We start from the raw sequence: 27,672 nt of genomic DNA, 5'->3' as shown, positions 1-27,672 counted from the left end.
TGTGTTACAGGATGTGGCATCAGACTGAATTAAAACTTCTTTAGAAGGTGTTGAAAACAGGCCACCATTGTTGAAATCAGACTACCCACACAAGGACAGTGACATATGAGGTTTGATTTCTAGTGCTGGCAAAGGGAGCTTAACAGCTTTCCCTCCTCAAAAGTTAGCATTTTCTCATACTTTCCTATTCTATAGGAATGTGTAGATGTAGGTGTCAGCTTGATGTTTACTGTTAAAGAAACTGGTATTAGACAGGATCTCCTGGAGCTAGGCAAGCTCAAACTGAAGTGACTAAAGTGAAGAATTACCCTAGGTGGCAAGGGAACTCTGTTCTGTTATTGCAGAATAGATTTTATTTCAGGGTGTTACTGATAAGTATTTATACTTCACAGCCTCACAACAAAGAAGCAGGAATGAACTTATTGGAATGAGAATAGATGAAATACAATAAGAAAAGGTGAGCTTTTATGGAGAGATGGAGAAGATCAACCATGTAAACACTGCAATTAGTCTTTCATGTACCAATCTGCTTCCTCCCCAGAGTTTCATCTCCAAATTGTTCACCTTTACAAAAAAATTTTATTCTTACTATTATTATATTTGACATTAGGATATCAAAAATAATGCCTTTTTATTTTTTTCTTACTAGGGGAACAAGATCTAACCTGGGCTTCTTTCTGTTTAAGGCACAAATGACAGTGAACTTGGTGTAAGCCTCATCCAAAGACCACAACAACAGGCAGAATTACCTCTGTCATGTCTTTGGTATTACTGAAGTGTTTAAGGCCAAAATTACTACTTAGGGCTATGCTTTTTTTCATTTTTTGAGAGGATTTTCTTAGTTTTTGATTTGGGAAAATGTTAACACCCTTACTATCATCCCAAGAGTTTATTCTGTATTTGATTCAATGCATTTTAGGACTCATTGGTTGGGAAAAATTACACTGACCCTGATGAATATCAGCTTCACAAAACCTTCAAACCTTCAGCTTTTGCATCTGGTCCTGGTTAGTTCCACAGTTTGATTTTCAAACAAGCAAACAAAATATCCTATATATTCTCACAACTGATCTGAGCTTTATACAGAAAAATCCATGAACATTTTTAGGAAGTCTCAGTTTGTAAGGAGTACAGATAAATTTTATCTGGTGTGGTTTAACTTCAAATATGATCACTTGATACATTGGAATGGAAAAATCTAAACACAACCACTTCTGTAGGCATGCCAGCATAAACACATCCTTCATTATTCCTTGTCAGTTGGAGCTTAAAATTAGAAAATTTCAAGCCAATAAATGAAAGCTCAGAATCTTTACACATTTATGCTAAATCTGTTCTGTTTGTGCTACTACAAGATTAAAAAGGCTGGATAGAAGTGTTTCTGCAGTGTGCTTGAGCTGACCCAGAGGCAGCAAACTGGCACCTCATGCCCTTTTAAGAGACCTGAAAAGTAAAGATTGTTTTAGTCTCTTATGTGTCTCTTGAAAGGGTTGGGAACTGTGAGTTAGGATGTGTGTTACACCCCAGCACAAACTGAGGACAGGTTACTGAGTTCATTAATAACACTTTCCCTTTGCTAAAATCAGCCTTTGTCCAGGTCAGCTGAAAAGGCAAACAAGGCAGGAATTTAATTCAATACATAACCTGAGTCTATTGTGGCAGCTCTGAGGGGGTAGCAAACCTAAGGCACAGGACGTGCAGACCTTTCTCTCTGCAGCACACGAGCTCTGAACAGTGCCGTGCTCAGCAGTGCAGATGTAACAGTGGGCCTAGAAAGAAATACAAAAGACTATAGCTAGATAAAAACCACTCTATAAAAGATACTCTATGCTCTTTTTCAAATCAGTATATACATTTGCTACTTTTTTTTTAATGGGCTAAACAAAAAAAAAATTATTTCACCATCATGGGAAAAATAGACTTAAAAGAAATGAGTCTGTGCATTTAGGAAAGAGCTTACATCAGTTTCTTATTTTACTGCTTTTTTAGGTTCTCCAGGCTTTCTTTCAACAGTGTTTCTGCTTTGATGTCTTGCTCTCTACCCAGATTGCCAGAAGGCTTTCTGTTGCAAATGCAGGTGTTTTCAACTGTTAGATACAGTTGTGTTGTATTATTCTTCACCTGGATATAAAAATGTATTAGTGGGACACTTATTTTACACAGAGGACAAAACAGGGATAATTGGAAAGATGGCAGACTGTATATAGAGGAAGATGTTGCTTAGTGAGACATGTTTGGCAGTGGAGGAGACAGGTTTGCATCTGCCTTGCTGCTGTTTCATGTATCAGTCCTTGAACCTTTAAAGCACAGCTTTTCTAACAGGCTGCCTTGCCCATCAGGCTGGCATCTCAAACTAATTAAACATGGCTTTTGAGAAGTACAGCTCTATTCACAGAGAGCACCTAGAAATCATCATGGTATGTCAGGGTTATTTGTTACATGCTGGTGCTTTTTCCTGGTTTTAGTGCTTGGTGAAGACCTGTGTATGTGAGGCCAGGACTTCCTTGAGCTGCTGGGAATTACCAGAGATGCCAGTGATTGGATCTGCATGTCAAGGGCAATCTTGAGGCTTGTTACACAGTAAAATGAACACCTCAGTCCTGCTCCTGACAAGGATTTCTCTGTAACACTTGCCCTGCCATTCAGAGATAGCTCTGTGTGCCACGCAGACAAAGCAGAAGGCTGGCGAGTCGTGACCCTGCTCAGAGTTAGAGAAGTGCAATAACCCTGCTCATAACATCGTCAGCTGCAGAGGATTGGTATTCACCTTTCACTACTCTCAGCTTCTTCAGAAATGGAGGCAGAATTTCTCACTCATTGCTGATGAGAAAGAACCAAACCTGGACAGTGAAACTATATAAAACATATTTACCAGAGATGGTAAAGGGATGAAGGAGAATAAGGTGGGGAAGGATGAGGAAAAGGGCTGGGGGCATAAGTAAACCATTCAAAAGCAGATAAAATGCCAGAAAACTGTTTTCCCTTTCTTCCCATAAAATATTTATCTTTTTTCTCCTCTGCCAGCTTTCCCTGGATGGACATTATGCTTGGTGCATGTCCATCTTTCAGGGCACCCTGGCAGTCTCATTTTGAGCACCTGGTAGCTCTGTATGCTTTGTATCTGTGAATCCAAACATGATCTTGGGCTGTTGAATGGGCAGTAAGGCACTTTCATGTTTTGTATCACTCCAAAGTTCAGAGGCATCTTTTTGATGTGTGTGCATTTGCTCATCTACCAACCTTTACACTTGTGGCTTTTTGAAAATAGATATTCTAATCATCAGTCCTGAGAACTTTTGTCTCTGAACACAGGGAGCTCTTCTTTTGTCTTTCATCTCTTCCGAAGAAGCCTCAGTGCTTAAAAAGCAGGCAGCTTAGCACCAGGAGCTGGGAGTCTCTCCTCAGCCGCCTCCTCATGCTAATAGCACTGCCAGGTGGTGATGAAGCTGTTGTTTCACAGCTCCAGGTTGTGCCTGACTGCAATGGAGAGAGGGAGGTCTGTCAAATCCAAAGCAGCACATTTTATTTGTATGGATAGGAGAGAATTCTTCCTTAAAAGCAGATCTTGTTTGGACTTCTGGAACAGGTTTAAATTCTGGTTTCTGGATTTAAAATAGCCTCTGACAGCTCATGAGAGTGAGGAACATGGTAACGTTTGTGTTGCCAGCTAAGCATGCCATCTTCTGTTGACTCTGCTGGCTTCCTGGCCCTGGCCATGATCTTTGGTAGTGCATCCAACCCTAGAGTTGAGTGAAAAAGTATCTCCTTCAATCTGTTTCTAATTTTCCAAGCTATAATAGTCTCCTTGCTTTTTATGCTATAAACCCAAAATGAGGGTTCTTTTTCTGGTCAACTCTACCATTTCACGTACCTCTAAACTCCCCATCTCTATTTCCTTAGATGAAGCTTTTCTTTTTTTTTTTTTTTTTTTTTTTTTTAACTCTCTGCTCAGATGAGCATCTTTGCAGAGCCTTAATCATTCATCTTTCCTTTTAATTCTACAGTCCTTGTGATGGGATAACCTGTACTGTAACCTTCTTCCAGATGAGTTCACACATCAGGCAGAAGAGCAGTGTTGCAATTTGGGTATGGCTTAGCAGGTCAGAGCTTCACATCTTTGTCACTAAGGTGCCCCTTATTATCTAAGCCTTTCCAAGGTACAGTGAGTGCCACATTTAACTATTTGGTTGTTTATTTCCCAACACCTGTTTTGGGAGAAAAGATGACTTCAGTTAACTTGTAAGTTGTCTTTAAATATCTCCCCCATATGCGCTACAAATGTTACCTACAATAGAAGTTGTGAGATACTAAGGTCCAGACTGGCATTATTCAAAACAAATAGAGTTAGTATTTTTCATTAATCCTTATTTTTCACTAATTTTTTTGCTCAGGTCATGTTTCTTCCATGCAGTCAGTAACTGTTTCTATAAGCTTATAATCTGACACGGGATTTACATGGTTTAAAAGGGTTTACTTCTGCTGTGGCTGTAGTGCTGGAGCAGAGCTGGTCTTGCTGTGCAGAAAGGATGGGGTGGCCTGTACTACACCCATCCGTGTAGCAAAAGGTGGGTTCCTCAGGGCGCTGGGACTGTGCTCTGCTCCCGCCAGCCTCAGCTTCCCACTATGGTTTTCCTAGGAGAGCTGCCGGCACTCTCAGCCGTGCCAGGGCCAGCAGGGGCGGCTGCGACCACCAGATCCCAAAAGCTCTCATCGCCGCAAGGCATCCGCCCGCTGTTGGCAAACCGAAACCACGGATTCTGCCTTAAGGGCCGCGGTAAGCTCTTACTGACAGCCCCCAGGCCGTGCTTCCCCGACCATTTTGGGCTGAGTTGCTGCAGTTCATACATTTTGGCGGTGGGCCGGGCTGAGAGGAGCCTGCGCGCCGGCTGCGCTCTCCTCGCACCTCTCCACGCCCGGGTCAGCCGAGAGCCGCCCGGCCAGCGCCCGACTCATGGCTCGGTCTCTGCCGCTGCCAGGGCTCGCCGTGCCGAGCCGTGCCGAGCCGAGCGCAGCCCGTGCCCGTTCCCCGCGGCGGCGCGGCTGACGGGGCAGGGGCGGGCCCGGCGCGGAGGGCGGCTCGGCTCGGCTCGGCTCGGGGCGGCAGCGGGTCCCGCCTCGCCCGGGCGATGCCTGAGCGCGGCGGCGGCAGCGGGGGGGCGGGCGGGTAGCGGCAGCGGGGACGCGGCGCTGCTGCCCTGCCTTTCCCTGCCCGCCGCTGGCCCTTCCCCCGCCCCTCCCCGCTCCGGTGCGCGACTGAGCCGCCGCTCCGGGCAGGGAGGAAGGGCTGGGAGCCGCCTCCCGCTGCCCCCGGCCGCCCCCTCCCCATGCAGCCCGGCCCGCCGCTGGGAGCCCTCCCCGGGGGGATGTTTCTGCGGCCGCTGCCGGGATAACCGGCGCGCCGCCCGCCCCCGCCCCGGACGGAGGATGCTGCCCGCGCCGTGGCGGGTTCCGACTCGGGCAGCAGCGGCCGCGTCCGCCTCCTCGGCTCCGGGCAGCGTCGCCGGGGAGAGATGAGTTCGCGGCACCAGGCGGACTGGATCCCTTACAGGTAGTGGGAGACCCCGGCGGGTGGGGCGGAGGCACCGGGGCTGCCCCTGGGCAGGAGCCGCTGCCCCTCGGGGGTCCCCGCCGGAGCCCGCGGCTCGGTGCTCGGTCGCGGGGCCGGGGCGGCCGGACCCTCCCGGGGCGCGGCGGGGCGGCGGTGGGTCCCGCCGGGGGGAGCGGATCGCGGGCCGGCCCGGGCGGGCGCTCCCCGGAGGGGCACCCGGTCCCGCCTCCCAACTTCGGGCCGGTGCCGCTGCGCGAAGTTCGGGGGCTGCTCTCGGGGCGAGCTGTCAGCCCCGCGGGGAGCGGGCGGAGCGCGGAGCTGTCCTGCCCTGCGGCCCCGGCGGGCGGGCGGAGCGCTGCGCCCTCGGTGGCGGCTGCCGCCCTCGGGCTCGGCCGCGCTGCCCCCGGCGGCGGCGGCTCCGGGAGCGCGGCTGCGGGCGGGCGATGCGCGGGGCGGCCGCGGCCGGCGGTGCCGCCATGGCGGGGAGCGGGATCGCCATGGCAGCGCCCGGCCCGCCGCTGCCATTGGCTCCGCCGTTGCCATAAGCTACGGGAGCCGCGGCACGGCGGCGGCCCGGGAGCCCCGTGCGTCAGCGGAGTGGCCCCGGTGCGCGGAGCCCCCTGCACCGCCAGCACCCCGGCCGGGGCGTGCAGCGGGAGCACCCGCGGCTGGAACGAGGGAATACTTGGTGTCAGACTTGCCGGACCGAGGGGAAACCGAGCCAAATATTTCCCTGCGAGCGGGATGGGCTATTCTAGTAATAGACCCCTTTCCGAGCCTGCTATCCAGAGTACATTAACATTGTGGGCTAGTTTGTTTGTTTTTATTTTTAGTTTTCGTTAAAGTGTCTTTTTCAAGCTGAATTTTTACAGACGGAAATCACGCGGCGTTTAACAAGGCGCTCTGAAAACGACAGAAAGCATGTTTGTTTCATTTGTTTGGTTGTAAGTGAAACAAGGTAGATACAGTAACAAAGAAAACGAGGACAGAGGCTTATGGTGCGCCAGGGGAGGTTTAGGTTGGACACGAGGAAAATGTTCTTCGCTAAAAGGATGATTGGGTATTGGAATGAGCTGCCCGGGGCGGGGGTGGTGGAATCACCGTCCCTGGAGGTGTTTAAGGAACGACTGGATGTGGCACTCAGTGCCGTGGTCTGGTTAACACGATAGTATTCAGTCATAGGTTGGACTCGATGATTTCAGCGGTCTTTTCCAACCTAGTTGATTCTGTGATAAACCTTTTATTTTTGTTGTCGGTAGAGAATCATGAAATTAAAAATATGTACAGAGTGCGTTTTTAAAGAAATACAGCTGCTTGAGCAGGTTAGTTTAGTTTGCCACATTCTCAATGACAGTGTTTGTAGCAGAGGTATGCCTGCCACAACAAATGCAACGTGAGCACAAATGCATTGCTCCTTAATACAGAGGGGGAAAAAAAACCCCAAGACAGCTGCACAAGTGGAAATCTGCTATTTTGGTATGTGCACATCATAGTTCAAATCAGTAGAAGAATTAGAAAGAAAGAAACATGATTACAATGAATCTGAGAATATTGCCACTCTCTCAGCAATAGCACTTTTAGCCTATGCGTTTTGAAAAGATGTAAGGAATTGGCAATAAGGCTTCAAAAATGACTAGTGGATGCATTCTGATGCAATTTAAAGCCTTGTAATGAGGACAGAAATACCAGAGGAACAGCTGTTCATGGCTCATCCCAGCAGCAGTGGAAGAGTTTTTCTGTTCTCTCACTGTACACAAGGCTCTGCAGAGGCCAATGCCAAAACTTTACTGAGGGGTTTCATAGCAGTGGCCCCAAAGAAGGAAATAAAACATCTCTGCTTCTGCTCAGTGCAGCACAAACAGAAGGAGGCAAAGCAGCAAATCTCAGATAAATACAGATTTAATGATACTCATATCTTTTCTAATATGATGTTATTCTTGAATGTTAATGATGTGTTTATGGTCAGAGACTGCTGAAGACTGCTTAAAACCAAATGGTAACCAAACCACGGTTCTGCTCTGAAGTGTCTTTATTTAGGCTTCTAGCAGTGTTCTCTCAAGAAGCTGACTTATTTTTCAGTCTTCAGAGGTAATTCTTGATCTAGAGGTATATTGTTGCAAATCTTATTGGACTTGTGTGCGTAAAGCATCCTCCAGGATCCCCTGAACATACTTGCCTGGGAAGCAGTGGTTTGTGAATGCATATGTGACTGAATTTACACATGAAAGCACTGTGTGAGTAAATTAGGTCAAAGTACCATTTCGAGGGAGTGAAATATGCAAGGAGGAGGAGAGACCTGATGTGCACCCCTTGGAACAGATCATCTTCTCTCTGGGAGCAAAATGCCCCGTGCTTATCTGCCCTCTTGCTTCACATTCCTGTTTACTGTGGTGAGTTCAGTGGTTGCTGACTCTCAGAGCCTCGAGGAAGGTTCAGCACCTTCTTTGTGGTCTGGGTGGCATGTGACAGCCAAGGGTGTCACTGCTGCTCGTGTGGGGGACAGAGCACGCTGAAGTCTGGAAAGATGTGTCCTTCTAGCAGCGGAACATATGTGCAGCTATATATCTGAATTAACTCAATCAGAGAAGGATTGTATTTCTGCTAGTAAAATGTCATAATTTTCCTTTGAAGTGAAATGAGCCAGAGGGAGTCAGTTCCACGTGTGTCATGTACAATTCAGTAAGCAATCCACCTGCATGTCCACAACTCACAAACTTACACTTCCCCTTTTAAGGTGCTGAGAACATTTTGAGTGAGTTAACAAAAAATAGTAATAGTAGGCAATTTTTTCAGTGTCAGTGCTAGCCCGTGCTGAGATCAATAAAAGGTTTGTGAGTTTGTGATTTCAGTGTTTTGCCCTTATCTCTTTTCATCCTCTCTTAAGTATTCTGCTTTTGACATATTGATAATCATAAGATGAGATTTCAGTTCGCTAACATTATGAAAAATAGTTAGGAAGCTGTTTTTAAAAAGTAAATATATTGAATTTATTTTTATGGAACACATATCATAGAAATTTAAGCACATGATTAAGCACTTACTGAAGCTACACATCAGGTACAATGAGCTAGGAATTCTTTAAATTGTATTCATTTTTAACAATGTCTCTGCTCTTTTATTATAAAGAGTCAAAATAGTTTAGATGCAATTAAAAAAATAATCATTTGCAGTCCATGTAGCTGCCCCCAGCCCAAAAGTGGTTTGCAATGGAAGTTAAGAGTAAGATGTAGCTTCTTGAAGAATTACGTTCTCAAGCACAGTAGTGTTTTCCTTTGGTATCCTTCAGCAGTTTCCAGTAGAAAATACAATGCAGAAGTGTCTGGGAATCATTACAAATTCACAGGAGTTCCGGTTTTTTATTCAAAAGTATGTTTTTGTTTCATATCTTTTTCTTGAACTCATTTTTAATTTATAGCATTTCTTAAATATAACATACTCATTTTTATTTTATGCTGGTGTGTCTTGAATAAGTGAAGACATTCCTCATACTATAAAACTGCAGTCAAATAAAACTGCTGCTAGATAGGATGAAAGTATCAGTAAGCTCAGTTACAGTAAGGCCTCTGTCTCTATTATTATTATTTGTTCTTATGTTTTCAGCTGCTTCTTTAACAATAAATCTTGATCCTGTAACTTTAAAAGCAGCATTTACACAACCAGCTAAACTGTTCCATGAGAAATATCTGAACACCACCAGCTGAACAGCCCAATCCACACAGGAATCAATTTAATACAAGTCCCCAGGGTTCTCTGTGAAGTGTCTGTGTGATGCTTGGTTTGTGTGGATCAACCTGCCATGGCCAGAGGGGATCCCATGAACTGTGCCCTGGGGAGGGCTAGCACTTGGCACTGAGGGCACTGAAGGCACTGAAGAGAGCAGATCACACAGCCACACAGCCTGCATTTGCAGTGGCATGATATGTCTTGATAAGTACATGATGGTGGTAATAATGCACATTATTTTTGTTTGTGACAGGATTTATTATGCTCAATTTTTGTAGCTTTCATGAATTTGCTCTGAAGTTTTAAGGCTGTGCTTAGATATTGCAGCTATAAACAGTCACAAGTTATTTACTTGCACAGGGGAGGATTACAGTTGGAAGAAAATTGTGGAGCACAGCTGGGTTGTAAATTCATGAATCATCGCAATTAGGGCAGATAAGAAGATTTCTGAAAGTGTGATGTGTAAACAAGTCCTGGAACAAGAAGAGCCTTGAACACCAAGGTATCCCACACTTGTTTCTGAGCATGTTGTTGAGGCAGTGGGATGTTAGAAACCCTGAAGTTTTGGCAGTGTGAAGGCAGCAGTGCAGCGGAGGCTCACCTTGCTGCAAGGTGCATCTGTGACTGAGAGCATCCCAATGCAGGCAGGCTCTCTCCCAGCCTCCTGCCGTGGGGAATGGCATGGATAATTCACAAGAGCTGCTTTTTTAAGGAAAAGAGTTCAAAGACTGTGTCTGTCCTCTTCTCTGAAACAGGCTGTCTTGTCTCAGGCTATTCAGTGTATAAAATTAGCCTGGTCATGTGCTTTTAAAACATTGAAGTTAGAGCTCTCCTTTAATGGAACTCTGTGCTCTTGCATGGAGTGCTCCTGCAGAGATCAAAGGTGGTTTGCCCAGCATCAGTGTGAGGGAGATGGCAGAGGCAATTGCTACCCCGAAGCTGGTAGCCTAAATCAACCAGGCAGAAAGGAGAGGTGAGGAAAATAAGTATCCCAGACCCTGGATGTTGGGGGGTGTTGGTTTAAATGGAAATGGGACAAGGCTTAAGGGAGATGAGCTGCAGAGCCGGGTGTGAAACCTCGCTGTGTTGTGCTCTGCAGTGTGCCAGAGATGGATTTACAAAGGGGCTGAAGGGGCCTTGCCACCCCTTGCATGGGCATTATGACAGTGAGTGATGCACCAGTTGTCCCTGAGCTCTGCCACCCCCCACCACCTTTGTGGTCTCAGTAGCCAGATTGAGATGAAAACTGATTTTTTCACAGGCCAGTGGGTTTCTGGTAGCAACAATCATTTGCAGGTTCCTGGCAGTGACAGTCATTTACAAGCCATCTGTGCCAGATTTGGATCACAGCCGGGAAGTGGATATGAAATGTAATGTCTCTCCTCTTGCACTTCCCTGAGTTGGACAGCTTTGATTCTCATGCCTGAGGGTGTTTGGACATTCCCTGGAGTGGCATCTATTTAGACATGCAAGCAGCAGTTTTTCTGGAAGGTGGTACTTTTTATTTAGTAACCAAAAATTGCCATTCTAGAGAGCTGGATTCTTTTCACACTTCCTCCTCATTTTTCTTCCTCTCACACTAATGACTTATTTTCTAATTCATGCTTTTCTGTTCTTTCAACTGATGAACAGATTTCTTTTTGCCATTTTTCCCTACATCAAGCTCTTCTTGCCTCTTTTTCTGTTCTCTTCTCTTTCCTACTTCAAGATTATTCACAAAAATAGAATTCTGTCTTGCCAGCTGTATGGTGCCTGCAGAAGATACCCTTCTCTGTAAACATTTGCTATTTAATTTTTATTTTATTGTTTGTAGCTTTTAAAGAAATCCATCCCAACTTCTCATTGTGTTACTTAAGTACTTAGTACATCTGTGATTTTTAAAAGCTGAAATTATTTATTTTGCAGATTATTGAGAATTAATTTCAGTGTTTGCAGTGGTGTATTCAAAGATTAATGCCTTAAGCATGGATATTAAAATTGGTGTTTATTTTGTATCTCACTTACTGTTGAACATTTTGTTCCTGTAGTATGTGAAGGCCAGTCACTGGGACTAGGAATGCCCTTCTTGGTGACAGGTCTGTGTCATGCACAGGGGGTGGCAGGGATGGAAGAACTGTTTTCCCACAGTTTTGCAATCTCTTTTATCTTGATGTAATGTCAGGGTGATGATGATACCAGCAAGTTCTGAACATTCTCAGATGGGAATGTAACACCTCTTTGGGCCCTGCTGTCATTTACATAATGCTAATAATATGCAGGTATACAGCAAGGCAGCATTCAGGCTGGAAAATTTTCTGTTTAGGAGGCAGGCACAAGAGAGGGGCACAAAATGCAAATGGAAAGCTCAGGGGTTTTTGTTGCTTTCATTTTTGAAGCAAGCATATGATCATTATCTTCTTTGGACTATCTGTTCTTAAGAAAATGGGAAGTTAGGGGATATTGACTTAGAGAAGGAAATGTGCTCTCAGGGAAGGGTGTATTGAGTGTACAAAGGCAACAGTGGGAGAAGGTGGAAAGACTGGAATAATTATTTTGGAAGAGTACACATCATAGAAGATGAAACTTTTTTTCCTGGCATAGTTATTTTATGCCAGGTTGTTTCATCTACCACTTGATGGCAATGTAATTTTTGTAGTTTATGTAGCTTTTGTAGCTTTGTGACACTTTAAAAGCTCAGTTTGCTCCATAATTAAATTACTTTTTAGATGGTTTTGTATTTTATTCTTTTATATTAATAAGAAGTGAAATGATATCTTTCCCTTCCCTTTCAGTGATTACAGCAGAAGTATGTTTCATACTTTTGTATTGCTAATAACTTGAGGGATTACATATTTATATATTTTTTATCCCTAAAGAGAAATGGTGACCCAGTTGAAAACACGTCCTCCTTCAGGGTAATGCAGTAGGCCCTAGAGAGCAGAGGACAGTAACTGCTTCTGCCAGGACAAGAACTCTGCAGCTTTGGGTGCTGATTTGGTGCACTGAGACCAGCATCCTTCCCCCTGAAAGCAGGGATGCTGTAGAGACTGAGGCTGCCCTCTGCCATCCGTACACTTGTGTGGTTGCTTGCAGGGAGCTGTCACAAAGAGGTGGCACCAGAGCCTTTCTAGTGACTTTAAAGGAGGTTGGATTGGTGCCATCCCCTTCTCTGAGCTCAAGTTTTAGCTGAGCAAATAAGGGCAAGCAGTGTGTAATGCATGAATATGCCAGTGTGCTTGTGAGTGACACTCTTATCTTTGTTTCTGACAAAGCAAGTGCCCCAGTCATTCTTTCATGAAGTTGAGTTCTAGCTTGGATTCTAAGATGTTTATGAAAATTAAGTCTTGAATTGCAAATTTCAGTGGAAACCTCGTGATCCCTGTTGTGATGCATGTTAACACAAGCCTGTGAGTATCATAATTCATGATTATTGTAACTCATTTGACACAGGTAATGAAACCACAGCATGAAGTTTTTAATGGTAATTTCAATTCCAATCACAGTTCTAACTACCGGCAGATGAGATATTACAAGATGAAGAAATTCCTTGATTAGCTGCAAATGATGACTAAGATGGAAATTGTATTTGCAAGTGAAATACAAGTACATTGGTATTTGATCTACAGTTAGGAAAGGGATCTGAAGAGTTCTGTCTTTCAAATTTGGTATCAGTTGGAAAGCAAAATGAAGTTAAAGGCTAAGTATTTGCATTAGTTATTCCTGTTCCACAGCAAGAAGCATAAGGAAAACAGGTCTGTTTTTTTTCAGAGCAGGTTGTTGCTAGCCCATATTACTACAGCAGCATTTTCACTTGGCTGCAGTGACAGCAGCAAAATCAAATTACATTGCATCATGTAGCAATTCTCACTTCTGAAAATTTGAGGAAATTATTGAATGCACTGTGGAAATTAAAGAGTAGATAACTTGTCCAGACAATGACTGTTCGGATCAGGTTGAGTGGAAACCGAAAGACTAAGACACATACTGTACCCTGGAATTCATCCCACTATTTTTGGCAGATATAAATCCCAATACTCAAGCCAGGAGTGTGAATTTCCATTAAACAGTGTTTTGCAAACCTAGGGATTGCTTCAAGTTTTCTGTGCTGAAACTTAAGCTCAGTTGTACGGGTGAATAATGCTTCTTTTGGGACACTGCATCTGTAGAGCAATGTTAAATTACTTTAAAGGTGCCTCTACACACCATTGAGTCAGACCTTGATAATTGATTCTTCCAGGTTACTGAATCTTAAATCACTCCACTGGCTATTGCTGCAGATTTAAAAAGTAAAGTGTAAGGTTTTAGAGAAACTTTCAGTGCTTGCCCTAGAATAACATTGACATTGTTTCATTGTCTGTCCTTAAGGCAGAGCTCATGAGCCTCTGTGTGTGGCATGCTGTTACATCTCTGCAATCATAAAATCATTTGGTCAGAAAAGATCTCCAAGATCATCAAGTCCAATCATTTACCCCACATTGCCAAGTCCACCACTAACCCATGTCCCCAAGGGACACACCCACACAGCTTTTAAATACCTCCAGGGATGGTGACACCACCACTTCCCTGGACAGCCTGTTCCAATGCTTGACAAATGTTTCAGTGAAGAAATTTTTCCTCATATCCCATCTAAATCTGACCTGGCACAACTTTGAGGCTGTTTTCTCTCATCCTGTTGCTAATTACTTGGGAGAAGGTGCCAACCCTCACCTGGCTACAGCCTCCGTTCAGGTAATTGTGGAGACCAGTAAGGTCCCCCGGAGCCTCTTCCAGGCTGAACACCCTCAGCTCCCTCAGTTGCTCCTCACAGGACTTGTGCTCCAGACCCCTCCCCACCTTTGCTGCCCCTCTCTGGACTTGCTCCAGCACCTCAATGTCCTTCCCAAAGTGAGGGGCCCAGAACTGGGAACAGCACTTGAGGTGTGGCCTCACCAGGGCCCAGCACAGGGGACAATCCCTGCCCTGCTCCTGCTGGGCACACCATTGCTGATCCAGGCCAGGATGCCACTGGCTGCCTTGGCCACTTGGCTCACGTTCAGCCTGTGTTGCAGCACCCCCAGGTCCTTTTGCACTGGGCGGTTTTCCAGCCACTCCTCCCCCACCCGCAGCACTGCCTGGGGTTGTTGTGGCCCAGGGAGAGGATCTGGCACTTGGCCTTGCTGAACCTCCTGCAGCTGTCCTCAGCCCATCGATCCAGCCTGTCCAGATCCCTCTGCTGAGCCTTCATCCCTCCCACCCAGCTTGGTGTCACCTGTGAACTGACTGAGGGAGCCCTCAATCCCCTTTTCCAGATCACTGGTAATGGGCCACATCAGAAATGCACAAGTGATTCACTCCTTCCAGCAATGGTGCAGTTCAGTCTGGCAGGAGCTGGGGACTGCCACATTGAAATTGTTTCCAGTACATGTGTTAGATTGTTCACAGCTAGGAGTTGTTTACAGCTGGGAATCTGCCACAGCACAGTTCACAATGGGCATAAACCTTTTAATGTAGAATTCATTATCTGATCTGAAATAAGAATATTCATTTTTGGCTATTAAAAGGGGACCAGCCACCTATGAGCCACCTAATCTAGGCTTTGGCTTTTCAGAACACTAGGATAATTCTTGGATCTACCAGATATATTAATTAAGAAATACTTTATTAATACCCAGAGAAACTTGGCCATGGTATCAGAACAAAAAGATTATGACATTGCTAGAAGTCTGAGGCATCCTGGAAGATGCCTTTGAAATGTTGCTTATTTCAAATAATGATATACTGTAGTATTCTGGCAGTATTGATGCAGCTTGAAAAATTCTTAATTGCCTCCTTGGGGCTTGAATATCATTCTCAGATTTTGAAGATCAAGAAAAACCAGCACAGGAGAAATTTAATTGAAATTAAAAGTCCTTCCTAACTTCCTTCCTTCCTTTCCTCTGTCCTTCCTTTCCCCCCTTTTTCCTTCCTGTTATTGTTCCTGAGCACCTACTGGTTTTTATTAATTTAATGTTTTTTGCCTTAGGATTTGCAAGATGTAGGTTGTTCTGAGTAGTGTTGGAAGGAAAAAAGTTCTCCTATCCTGTGCACCTTGAGTCAGAGTGATTTCCAGGTTATTCTGTTGGAAAAAATGTGAAGGTATCTTTGCATAAGATGGAAAGTGAGATAAGCAAGTTCAGGTGTTCAAGTCTCTGCTCTTCATTTCATTCTTTAGAAAGGTATTTCTAATACCTCAGATGAGTGTCTGGATTTTCAGGTCATTTGTTGGTGTGTGCTGGGCCTGTCTCCCCAAAATTTTGTTCTGAAACTGTGGAGGTCATTAAGTTTATAAATTAGCATTCTTTTACAAAGACTTCTGGTAAAAGAATCCAGTGGACTCTAGACTTAGAAGAAAATATTTTAAAGCTTAGGAAATTAATTTTCCTTACAATAGCTGTAGTTTCTGAAAGCTGTCCTTTCATTGATATGGTATCAAATAGTGTAAGCTATAACCAAATTGAAGGAGATAGGAAGGCAACTGGGAGCTCACTGGGAATGACTATCATGTTTATTGCTTGTTGTATTCTGTTAAAATAGAAAGGTTATGAAACAGGAGGTTTTAAAACCACACAGAATAGCTGTATTTTATCTTTAGGCCTTTCAAAGGATGGGATAATGTGAACCTGTCTATGGCTGGATTTTCAGGAATGCTCAGATTCTGTTGAAAATACTTAATGTGGTGGAATGAGAAGGGAGGAGGAGGAGGACTATTGTGCTGCCTATTCAAAATGAGAAACAGCATGTAACAGTGTAGTTTTTATGTGTTCTTTGGCAAAAACAACTCATTTTCTTCTGAAAAAGCTTATTCTGAAAAAAAAAAAAAAGTAAGATACATTAGAGGCACAGAGATTTTCACTGCATTGTGTGATGGACTGTAAATATGCCCAGTTGACATTGTGAAGCATCCTCCTAGTCAGTCTCTGTGTGTTGGGGTGAAAATTCAGCCCAAAGGGTTTTAGTTTACAGCCAGCTCCGCAATATTGCATTTGCTGTGGTCTTGGATGAACAATGCCAAACACGAGCACATATTGCAATAAAGAGTGAACAGAAGGTTATTGTTCTGTTCTGTTAAGGGTATGGTTTTCTTTTCACTTTGCACTTGATGACATCTGTCTTGTTGCTAATTTTTCATGACATGGCTATGATACTGTTTCTGTTTTTTGTTTTCATGCCATTAGAATGGGTCTATAACTAACAGTGATCGAATCATTATTAATAAATCCCTGAATTATTTACTTTGGGAAGTGAAGGCATCTGTTTTCTTTTTACGCCATTGAATGCCTGCCTCTGTTTCCTAATGATACTCAATACTTAAGGACACTTGTTTTCCTTGTTTCTGTGGTTCTTTCCTTTTTTGTGTGTGTCCTCTGTACCTGGCTGATGTTGATTTTGGGAGAGCAGTTGATGTGCTGCTGGGAGTGTGCCTGGACATAGTGTGGCTTGTGCTAAATTTGTCAGTCAGTGGCAGTATTTTGTATAATCTTCCAGCTCTTCTTAAATTAAATCTTTTAATAATCACAAAGCAGATAAATATTTGAGCAGGATTCCAAGTCTCTGCTGCCATCCAAGAGATGTCAGCAGCAGTCTTTCTGAAGTAGATTCCAAACTCGGGAGGAGGTCCTTCTGTCACCAGGTGGGAGAGGGGAGAGCAGAAGAGTTTCCTGGACAGCAGCCTGGTTTGCCAGCACACAGAGCTTCAGAAGGGTGGGTGAGCAGTCTCTGGTCACTGCTGTGGGCTGGCAGTCTGAACAGACACCCTGTGCACTCCCCAGTGTGACACTAGTGAAGATAAAAGAGTGTGCACTGGTAGTGTGCAATGCCATCCCACAATGGTAAACACATTTGGAGGCTCTCATGCAGGAAGCTGTTCCTGTCTTATAAATTTCTAGCTTGCTTGTGCCAGCCAGCTTTCTTTCCATAATTCTGCTGAATCTCCTCACCTTGTTCCAGTTTTGGTAGGTCCTGAGTGAGCAAGAAAATGGAGCCCTCTGAGTCTGACAGAATGAAGCTGAGTGACATTCCGTGGATGCTCCTTCAGGCTGAAATGGCTCACCTTGTATCCTGCAATAAACACAAACTCATGGGTTGTGCACTGAAGGATTAGAGCTATGAAACATGTGCAAATAACAGTGATCACATGCTGCATCAATTAGACCTTCTGTGCAGTGGGCAATTAGTGTTTCATAAAGAAAGCAGAAGCTACACAGTCATATGTATTTATCAGAGAGGAGAAGAAAACATCTGCTGGTGTATGTTTTGATTAGACCCAAAGGGGAATCTCAGCTTCACTCCTTTTTAATGGTCCAATAGCTAAAATCATTCTTTCTGCCTTATTTAAATGCATTTGGAAATAGCTTCCCAGAGTGCTTGAAGTGGTTTAATTACATCTGACATGGTTAGAAGAGGTCTCCAGCTTTGTGTGACTGAGCTTCCTCTAGCTGAGAGGATGCGTGCTCGCTGATTACACCTTTGGTTGTCTCCTTTGCCTGGCTAGCTCCTGGTGATTTACAGCGTGGCTGTGGTTCAAGAGCTCAGTGGGACAGGTCCCTTGGTGTGCTGGATGCCCCTTGGCACTGTGCTGGAGTGCACTGCCAGGCTTGTGTCTCACTGCCTCGTGTCCTGCTTGGCGTGGAACTCCGTGAGAAGTTGCAAAGACAGAAATGTATTACCCCTGTGTGACCCTGCACATACAGAAATGTGGATTTTCCAGGATGAAAACTCAGCAGCAAGGTTGGGGAAGGAATTATATTTGCTTTATCTTCCACCCTTCCTTCCCCCAAATATGATTCTCTTTTTTATTTCACTTTTATTGCTCTTTGTCAAATCCAAAGTGGGACAGTGAGAACTATGCATTAAAAAAATGAGCCCAGTCAATTTTCTTCACAGTATGTTGATGGTGGAAGGAATCTTCTTATATATATCTGTAAGAAATGGCCCTAGGATCCATATGAAGACTAGGATCCCTGCATTTTAGAAAGCAGAATTCCTATAGGTGTCCTTTATAATGTTCCCTATGTGGATTCCCATTGCTCAAGTCATATTATGGAGCTGAGCCCCAAAACGTTCTCTTACAGAGAGACTGTTTAAAGCCTTTGCCTCTATCCAGCCACCAGCTTCATTATGAAATATGTTGCATTTAGAAATATTAACAGTCTTTCATTTTAGTTGAAATTAATCAGCTGAAGAAATTATTATAGGTATTATGAATGCATAAATCTTTCTTCATTGCAAAACCAGGCAGGACCCCCTCATTATATGAATTGTCAGTGAAGGAATTTGAAGTTTGAGTACTCTGGTGTAGTTTTATTTTACAGGACCCACAGAAATGAGAATTCGTCCTGAAACTTCCAGAGGTTCCCTGCCTTCTACAATATGTGACATTAACATAGGTGTTTCATGAGAGATAGATAACTTTAATCCTTCTCTGAGAAAGACCCAAATATTTTAAATTTAATTTTAGTTGTATGGTATGATCTGCTTCCTGTTCTAGGAAATCAGCAACCAAGCTGATAATCACGTATTTCTGTTCAGATTTTACCCTTTTAAACTGAAAATATTTCATAGGAGGGAAGTAGCAGGCTTACAGGTGTGTCCAGAGACAAGGCTGTGCATGGCACATCAGTCCCCAGTGGAGATTCCTTTTGCTGTAGTTGTTGCTAACAGGCATTCTACCAGGTGAAGTGGAATAATTAAAATGGCAACTTCAGCCAGGTATTAAAAAGATGAAAAAGGTGGTGGAAGCCCTTTCCTGTGATGGTTTGCTATGGATGCCGCAGCACCTGGACAGCTCTTTGTTCAATGAAAATGTGTTACATCTTATTCTGCCAGCCTTTGCTTTGCAAGTTAAACGCAAGACAGCCTCCTGGCAAGTAGGCTTGTATGTTTTTGCTGTGCCTTTCATATCCACAAAAGGTGTTGGTAAACTTTTCAGTGCAGTTTGTCAACACAACCTTTCTTTAGCAGTTAATCTGATCTACTTCAGCTGTGATCTGCTTAGTTACGTTTTTAAATGGCACACGGGAGCAAATTAGATTAGGCTTGTTTTCTTTGTTGAAAAATGGAAAGCACAAAATCCAAGACCTGTAATATCTTGAATTACCTCAGGACCTGTTTCTGTCACGCTTAAACAAATCTGCTACAAGAGCATGGCTGCATCAGTGGTAGCTCTCTAAAGCTGTGCTGGTTTAGAAATCAGAAATTGAAGTGCATTTAAACAGATTTGTTTTTTATTTTATGATCAAAACATTTGGGCTGGGAAACAATTTGTACTTTTTCTGAATACATGAAGAGTGGCATTTGTTAAATTCTACATTCTGGTTATTCTTTCTATCTTGAAGCTTTTTTATTAAGTTGTAACCACATAGGAGGCAATCATTGTCACAATATAATTGCATATTGGAGATTTGTGTAAGCTCCATACCTTGAATCCACAAGTTGGAGTTCAAAGTGATACTATAGTTCATCTTCCTTTAAAAAACAAAGAAGGGAATAACACAAAATCACCCCCAAAAGTATCCAAACCCAGTGACACCCAATTATGCTCAAACATTTGAATTATGTTTTAAAGAGGAGAATTTGTCTGTTCTATGCAGTGTGAGAGTCAGTTGGTTTTTCCTGTGTTATTTCTTATCCCTGTCTTTGTGTGGGTTGATAACATGCCTGAATCTTAGAGAAAGAAGAAGAAAAAGACAAGGAAAACAGATTTTGTGTTAATTGGTAAGTGAACTGCAGTATCTGTATCTAGCATGAAAGCAGCCATTGGAATTGCAGATTTGGCTACCCATTTTGTTTCTAGGAGCTGACAAATGTACAATTTGCAATCCTATGTAATTATGAGCTGATTCTAGAGTACTGTAATTTCTACCAGTATCTAGAAGTATATAATTTGAGCATAAATTTTTGGTAGAGAATGTGCAGGGATTAGTGACACAACCTTAATGAGAATTACACAGCTTAATTCCTTGGATATGATGCTGGTATTGTGTCCTTTATCTATTTTGAGAGGTCATGTTAAACTGAAAATCTGTAGCAGTACATGAACAGCAAAGGATACTTATGGCTTTGTGTGAGAGCTGTCCATCAGTTTATAGAACATGGTACCCCTTTTGCTTAGCCACTGGCACGTGGTGAGGGAAAAAATGGGTGCTTAACTTAAGTAAAAACAGTTTAAAAAATAGTAGATTGAATAGATGCTGAAGTATTTTTGATCTAGTTCTTTTGGATATTTTGTTACAGTCACAAATGACAGCTGCTTGCCAGTTTAAGAAAAACAAATACTTGGAACTGACACAGCTTTTTAAATCTAATTATTTTATGTGTGCTTTGTTTCAAAGACTAGTTTATTCTTTTTGCATGTAATAAATTTGTGCAAATCTTAGGAGTTTTCAAAACAACAATAAAAAGCATCTTAGTGTCTTCTTTGTTTTTTTTTTTTTTATTCCTTCTTGGTTACTGTTTGATGGCACTGTGAATATTTGACAAGCAGTTTAGAAAGCAAAGATAAAAATGAATGATTGTTTTATCAGCCATTTATTCTGGTGTTTAACATTCTGTGTGCTATAAGTTTTATTGTGCAAACACTTAGCCATTTGAGCAGGTCTAGATGGCAATATTTATGTCCAGCATTAATAAGTTATGTTACTTCAGGATCAGAACCCTAAAAATTAGGTGGTGTGCATATATCAGACCCTATTTTCAGTCAGATTCAAATGAAGTGAAAATGATTTTCCAGAGTCTGAAATGCCTTGCCTGAGGGACTGACTTTGCTCTCAAGCTGTACCACACAGACTGTTATGTGACAGCCTTTTAAAGCCCAGAACAATAATTTGAAAAAGGTGGTTGCAGTTAGAAATATGAATTAGTTGGGTCATGATCATTAGCTGTTAATATTTCAGTAATTTGGTAACTGTGTCAGCTATAAGCTGCATACAGCAGAGGAGATTTTCAGGTGGAGATCCAAGATTTTTGGGGACACAAATTCCATGTTCTCTGAAGCTGTGAGTCTGGATGCTAGCTTGACTCCTCTGCCACAGCCTTTCTCATAATTCTCAATTCTTGCTGGCAGCACACATTTTTGCATTTTGTATACATCTCATAGAGCAAAATTGTATGTCCTGAAAGGAATTGCTCTATCAATTAACTGCCCAACGCTGATAGAATCCAGAATTTGAGTCATACCAGTTAACGATGATAATTTTCCAGACTGTATTAAAAAAAAAAGTAGTAGTTTTCCAGTTTTTCTTTTATGTGTATACATATACACACACACATATATCTATGCATATATAGTTAAACATGAGTAAATAATGTTTCGTCTGGTTCCTGTTGAGACATCAAGCTGGATAGAGCAGATGATGTATCACTTTTCTCAAGTTATCTCACTTCTTAATAATGAAATGCTTTTAAAATATTTTTCCATTTATACATCACTGTGGCAAGGCATTTCACTTAGCTTTTTGCAACACCACACAATGTACTATGAAGTGTTTTCACTTAGCTTTTTGTAGCACCACACAATGTACTGTGAAGTGTTGAGAGAATAATCCTGAGTAATTATTAGACTAAGTGATAATTTCATTGGAGGCAGTTAAAGAGAACCAGATAAGGATGATTGTCAGATGTAACAAAAATTGTCACAGAGTAGTCAAAAAGAAGTATAGTTGGGATTTTGATAATTCATAATGAAAATGGAACTAAAAATGCTGCAACAACATATACCTGACCTGTTTTAAATTTCACTAATTTATTTTAAATACTTAAAGCTGATGTGCTAAGCTAGGTGTATAAATTCAAATCAGTGAGCATAGTTAATGTTTATGAAAAACAAAGATGATTGAATTTTGTGCAATGTACATATCTTAGAATGCTACAAAAAGAGGTGTGTTGCATAAGAATACTGAGACTGTTACTTGATGTGACACTTCAAGTACTTGTAAATGTAGTGAGATCATTTTGCTATTAAAAGGGCTATTTTCTTCAATTTGAAACAGAAAAGGCATGCCAGCATATGTGGGGTTAAATAAAGTATAGCCACAGTAAGTAAATATGGGTTGAATGGGATAAATTAGGTTTTTCCCTGAATGCATCAAAAAGTAAGAAGTTTTTTTTCCTATTGCAACCTATGGCATGTGATTCTGTATAGAATCATCCCATGTTAAGTGTTTCCCCTCCTGTTTATTTTCTCTCTGCAGTTATTTTTACTAGAGAAAGCAAACTCCCTTGGCTGGGAGTTACACACAGATGTGGAGAAAAACATTTAATGTAACAAAAGGAAAGAAAAGCTGAAATGTGTTCAATGATGTTGGAAGGGGCCTTTAAAGGACACATTGGAAAACAGAGCTAGAAAATTGGCTTTCCCTGTACACAAACAAGGTGGGTTCACAGCTGCAGCAAACTCTGACTGTGTTGTAAAGTTTTTCTGCTGCTTCTTAGGTCTTGAGACTAGATTCCATTTACCACACTTGGTTGCACACAGAAGCAAAGGAAAGGGATTAGCTCAGTTTTGAAATGGAGAACAATGCTCTTCAGGTTGTTTACTCACAGGATCATCTTCACAGAAGGAACTGATAAATTGGAAGATTAAATATGTAACTTGTTTTGAAATTATCTTTGAATGCCATAGACATCACCAGAACTGAATACTTATGTCTCACTAAAGGGGAGGAAAATCACCATCCCAGCCTTATTATTACTATGGTTTTCTAAGATTTATTAAAATCTGAGAAAGAGTCTCTTTCTGTGCAGGCACTGTGTATGCACACTGTGAAAATAATCCTCTGTCTTCAGGAGTTCATAATTAAAAATCCCAGCCTGGAGGGATTTAAACATATGCATCTTTATGCATGTGAGGTTAGTGGCACCATTCTCATGAGATTCAATTCATGGTTTTGGGGATTCAGGGCCCAGGAATAAGGATCAGGCTGTATGGAGTACCTCATCTGCATAGAGTGCTGTTAGAAGCAATGACTTAGTTTTCATTGTAGGGAACAAAATAGAGGCCAAATGGTGTTTGCTACTTTTGACAGCCATCAACATCTTGCCAGTCTTGAAATCCCTATCCACGTACTTAGGCACCAGGATCTGAGAAACTCATTTTCTTCTGAAAATACTGTCCAGAATTGTCAATATTTGCTACTAGTGTAGATGGTAATACAGAGAAAGGACTCAAACCAAAATGAAAAATCTGCTTTCCTCAGTTCCAGCAAAAGAGTACTAGGTTGGATTATAAAGATAGTATGTGTGGGGGGGAAAGTGACAAAATATTTTGTTTCACGGTTAGTATTTATCATGAAATGACATGTCTTCCCTTAGAAACTGTATTCCATAGAAACTGTAAAACCACCTGTAAAAAGGAAAAGGGAGCTTAGCTGTTTCAATTCACTAGCATCTATCAGAGTTACAATTCTTGCTGAATTTTTGTTCAGTTTTGATTGTTAGAGCAGCAAAGGTAAACTAGGTAATCTCTTTCACCTTCATGTTTTCAATAAGTGGATAGCTTAATTTTACTATTGCTTTAAAAACTCAGTAAAAACAACTCCATCTTTTTCCTGAACACATGCACAGGCAGTAGCACCCGTTAATACTTTGCTGCATTAGTGAATTACCTCAAATCTAATCCATTTCAGCAGCAGCATGTTTGATCTACATATCCATGCCTGTGTTTGCATGCCTGCTGCAGGGAGAGGCCTCACTGAACACCTGCCGCAGTGACCCTGTCGTTGGCATCAGTGTTTTGTTTGTTAAACACTTCACCATTAGGCTATTATTTTAAAGGCCAGCATTGTTTCTAGGTTAATTACTGTACCTGTGAGGCTTCATTCTTGCTTCACAAAGGTGTTTCCAAGAGGGGTTAAGGGTTGTTTGTTACTCTCCTTTTGCAGGTGTCTTGGAAGGTTGGACTGTGATGTACAATAGGCTCAGTGGCTGCCAACTGGACAGAGCCATGTTTCATAGAACAGGTACAGGACAGGGAGGGAAGGGAGCCAGAAGTTATCCTGTGCAGGTTTTCTCTTCATCACAGTGGCTCACAGTGCTTTCCACATCAAAAAAGCAGAGATCTGATCTGGGTGACACCTTTTACCTGGTCAGCAGTAATGGGATGGGAGAATCATTGTGGTCCAGGCAGGGAACTCTTGTTCTGCAGTGTATGTATGTGTCAGTGCTGTCTCCTTATCCAGACAATACTTTTCCCTAGTTTCTGCTTATTTAATGTACTGTTTGTTGTGGTTGGGTGCTTTGTACATTAAGGGGTTTGGTTTGTTTGTGCATATATTTTACTGTTCTAACAGCTGAGATTGGCTGGGTTTGGGTACTGAGAGAGAAACCTGGCTGCTCGGGCTGGATCTTTCCAGTGCTGGCAGCGATGTGTTTTCGATAAAGGCACTTCCTGAAAGTCATGTCATTTGTCATCTGGATCCATCTGCATTGCAGGTACTGTATCTCCAGGTCACAGTGGGGTTTTTTTTTCCTTCACAATTTGCTTCTGTGCAGGTACTTCTCGTCAAACTACTTTAAATACAATTTTAGCATAGATCACCCAAAGGCTATTGTGTTTTACTGCTCCATCATTCATGTTTATTAAATTCACCTGTCTCTTTTGGGACATAGATTCCTTCTCTTACGTTTTGTTCAGAGTTTGTGTGTGTTGAGGAAGGGCGAGAAATAACCCAGCTCTTGCAGTAGGTGATATTTTCATTACCTGCATTTTACTGCCATATGCTCTCTTGTTCAGTTCTGTGTAATTGCAGAGAATGAGTCTGTACAAATATTAGTTCAACTGATCTTTCCAGGGCAGTAGTGGCAGCCCTGTAGTTCAGTTATTTAAAACATGCAATGTGCTGTAGGGAATAGTTTTGCTTTTCATCTCGCTAGATCTTTTCCTGGCTGCTTATCATCCTCACTGAAAGCTGTCAGCCCAGGCATTTCAGGTCCTAAACTGTAGTTTCTTTTCTTTCTGTGACTGCAGTTTTATTCTGATTTTACTCAAAGCTGGATCTCATTACTTCAAAGCATATCTGAAATATCTGCAGAACTCCTGTTTTTCCCTTCAGCACTGAGAGTCTATTGGGTTATTTGCTCAGTGAATGGTCAGTGTTAGTTTTAATATATCCTGTAATACATCTGCATCTAAAAATGTATTTTCCCTGACTCTGACGCAGCTGCAGGACCTTGCTCTTGGCCTTGTTTAACTTCATGAGGTTTATACAGCCCTACCTCTCCAGCCTGTCAAGAGTCCCTCAGGATGGCATCCCTTCCCTCCAGCGTGTCATACACCACACAGCTTGGTGGTGTTGGCAGATTTACTGAAGGTGTCCTTGATGCCACTGTCCATGTCAGAACAGCTGCACTAGTCCTAGTACTGACCCTGGGAATGTCCCTGCAGGCTGGTCTCCACCTGGACACCAAACCATTGACCATGACTCTTTGACGTTCACCATGAGTGTGACCATCAAGCCAGTTCCTCATCCATGAGGGCTTTATCTGTTAAATCCATGCCACTGCAGTTTAGAGACAAGGGTGTTGTGCAAGACTGTGTCAAATGCTTTGCAAAAGCTCAGGAAGATGATGTCTGTGTCTCTTCCCTCATCCACCAGTGCTGCAGCCCTGTCACAGTAGGCCACCAGATATTTCAGGCATGATCTGCCCTTGCTGTTGCTATGTTTGCTGTCACCAACCATCTCCTCATTTTCCATGTGCCTGAGTTCCATAGGAACTTCCCTGGACTGCCACATCTCAAGTATGATGTGTGGTGGTTTAGCTACTCCTTCTGACAATTCTCTCAGGACTGAGGATGCATCTCATCTGGTGCTGTGGACTCCTGCACCTCTAGCTGCCTGAGGTGGTCTCAAACCTGGCTTTATCCTATGGAGAGCAGTTCTTCATTCCCCTGGTCCCTGCATTTCCCTTCTGCACTCAGGCTCTGTGCCTGGAGCACTCGCTAGTGAAGTCTGAGTCAAAGAAGTCTCTGAGTACCTCAGCCCTCTCCATGTCCCAGGTAACCAGGTCTCCCATTTCCTTCTGGAGAGGGCACATGTTTTCCCTCATCTTCTTTACTCAGCAGTGTACTTACAGAAGCTTGTGTTGCTGTCCTTGACATCTCTGGCCAGATTTAATTCTATCAGGGCTTTAGCTTTCCCAACCTGATCTCTGGCAATTGTGTGGCCATGCTGAGGATTTGGCTGGAATTAATCTTAACAATTATCTACATGGAATTAAGGAAAAAAAATATGAATGTGCTCCTGTTGTTACATTTGCTTTCAGTTAATCTGCAGAACTGTTGCCAGACATAATGAGTGTCATAAATCTTAATGTACAAAGGACATTTAGATAAACCTTACTGGAGCAAATAGTACCAACAACCTTTCGGGAAGGTCTCATTAATTTGCTGATTTTTAAACTAGTTTGCCATCCAGGATTTGAGAAGAAAATAATGCGTTTGGTTCTGTAATTATTTGTGTAACTGCAAATGCAGTCTGCTATCAGCCATCTGCCCTGCAGGCATTACTTTCAGTGCCATTTGGATCATCAGCACAGTGTATGATCCTCTGCATCTTCTGTTGTGTGGCTGGCTTGGTGCTGATACTTCTTTCACAAATTTGTTTCATGTTTCTGCCTTTTTTTCCTTATCCTTTTCCTTATTATTTTCAGTCTTTTTAGGGGTCTTCTGCACAGGCAGAAGAGATGATGCCGTACTCCTGGACTGGCATGCTTTTATTTATTATGTGAGAGTCACAGTGAAATACTTTATTCCTCTGAAGCTTTGCCTAAAGAAATGCAATTTCCATTACTGCAGGAGTTCCTGGTATCTGTAGTTTCCTGGTCAGTTCAGTGGTGACTGAGAGGTGGCCTGTAAGGGTAGGTTGTTGCCCTCTCTACCCTCTGAATGTGGCATAGGAGGAATCCAAGTACTGTTGTTGCTGATCTTTGCAGTAGAAGGGCAAAATAATATTCAATGTCCTTGGGTTGCTCCTCAATATCCAGACTTCTGCTGGTTTAGGTGACCCAGCAAAGCAGTCACTCATTTTACTGTAAAGAGAGGGCTGCAGGTTTTGCTGTAAATCAGATGACTGAGCAGCTGCTTTAGGGTCAGAAAGCCTTGATGATTCCTAGCATGAGGAGAGCCCTTTCAGAGTGCTTTATCTCATTTGTAAGTCTTTGATTAGCCTATGTGCCTGATACAATAATGTTCTCCCAAGTGGCTTCTGGTGTGCTCAGTTTGTGGGCCAGCAGATCTTGTTTTATGTGGGGACTTGCAGGTGTGGGGATTTGCAGGTGTTGGCATTTCTGCTGACTTCACTGCTTGGGAGTTGGTTGAATTTCCCTTGTTTGAAGACCCTAAATGTGTGCCATTCCCCCCAGAGCACCTGCAAGTCCCCACATAAAACAAGATCCCTAACCCCATAAATGGC

At 42.8% G+C, this 27,672-nt stretch overlaps 1 protein-coding gene across 2 annotated transcripts in view; it reads left to right on the top strand.

Moving 5' to 3' along the window:
* The window catches only part of TUB (TUB bipartite transcription factor), a 142,345-nt gene that overhangs the window by 63,131 nt on the left and 51,542 nt on the right, over positions 1–27,672 (top strand). The window contains exon 1 of one of the 2 annotated variants that reach the window (XM_063158523.1): positions 5,408–5,548. The exons of the other annotated variant lie outside the window; for it this stretch is intronic. Coding sequence (XP_063014593.1) covers positions 5,511–5,548 — 38 coding nt within the window. The 5' untranslated portion in view covers positions 5,408–5,510. Of the gene's footprint in view, positions 1–5,407; positions 5,549–27,672 lie in introns of those variants that run through there. 2 annotated transcript variants of the gene reach the window in all.

The sequence above is a fragment of the Melospiza melodia genome, chromosome 6 (genome assembly GCF_035770615.1).
Source record: "Melospiza melodia melodia isolate bMelMel2 chromosome 6, bMelMel2.pri, whole genome shotgun sequence".
Taxonomy (NCBI): domain Eukaryota; kingdom Metazoa; phylum Chordata; class Aves; order Passeriformes; family Passerellidae; genus Melospiza; species Melospiza melodia.
Note: the sequence above shows the minus strand (reverse complement) of the source record. Positions and strands in the feature narration are given on the sequence as shown.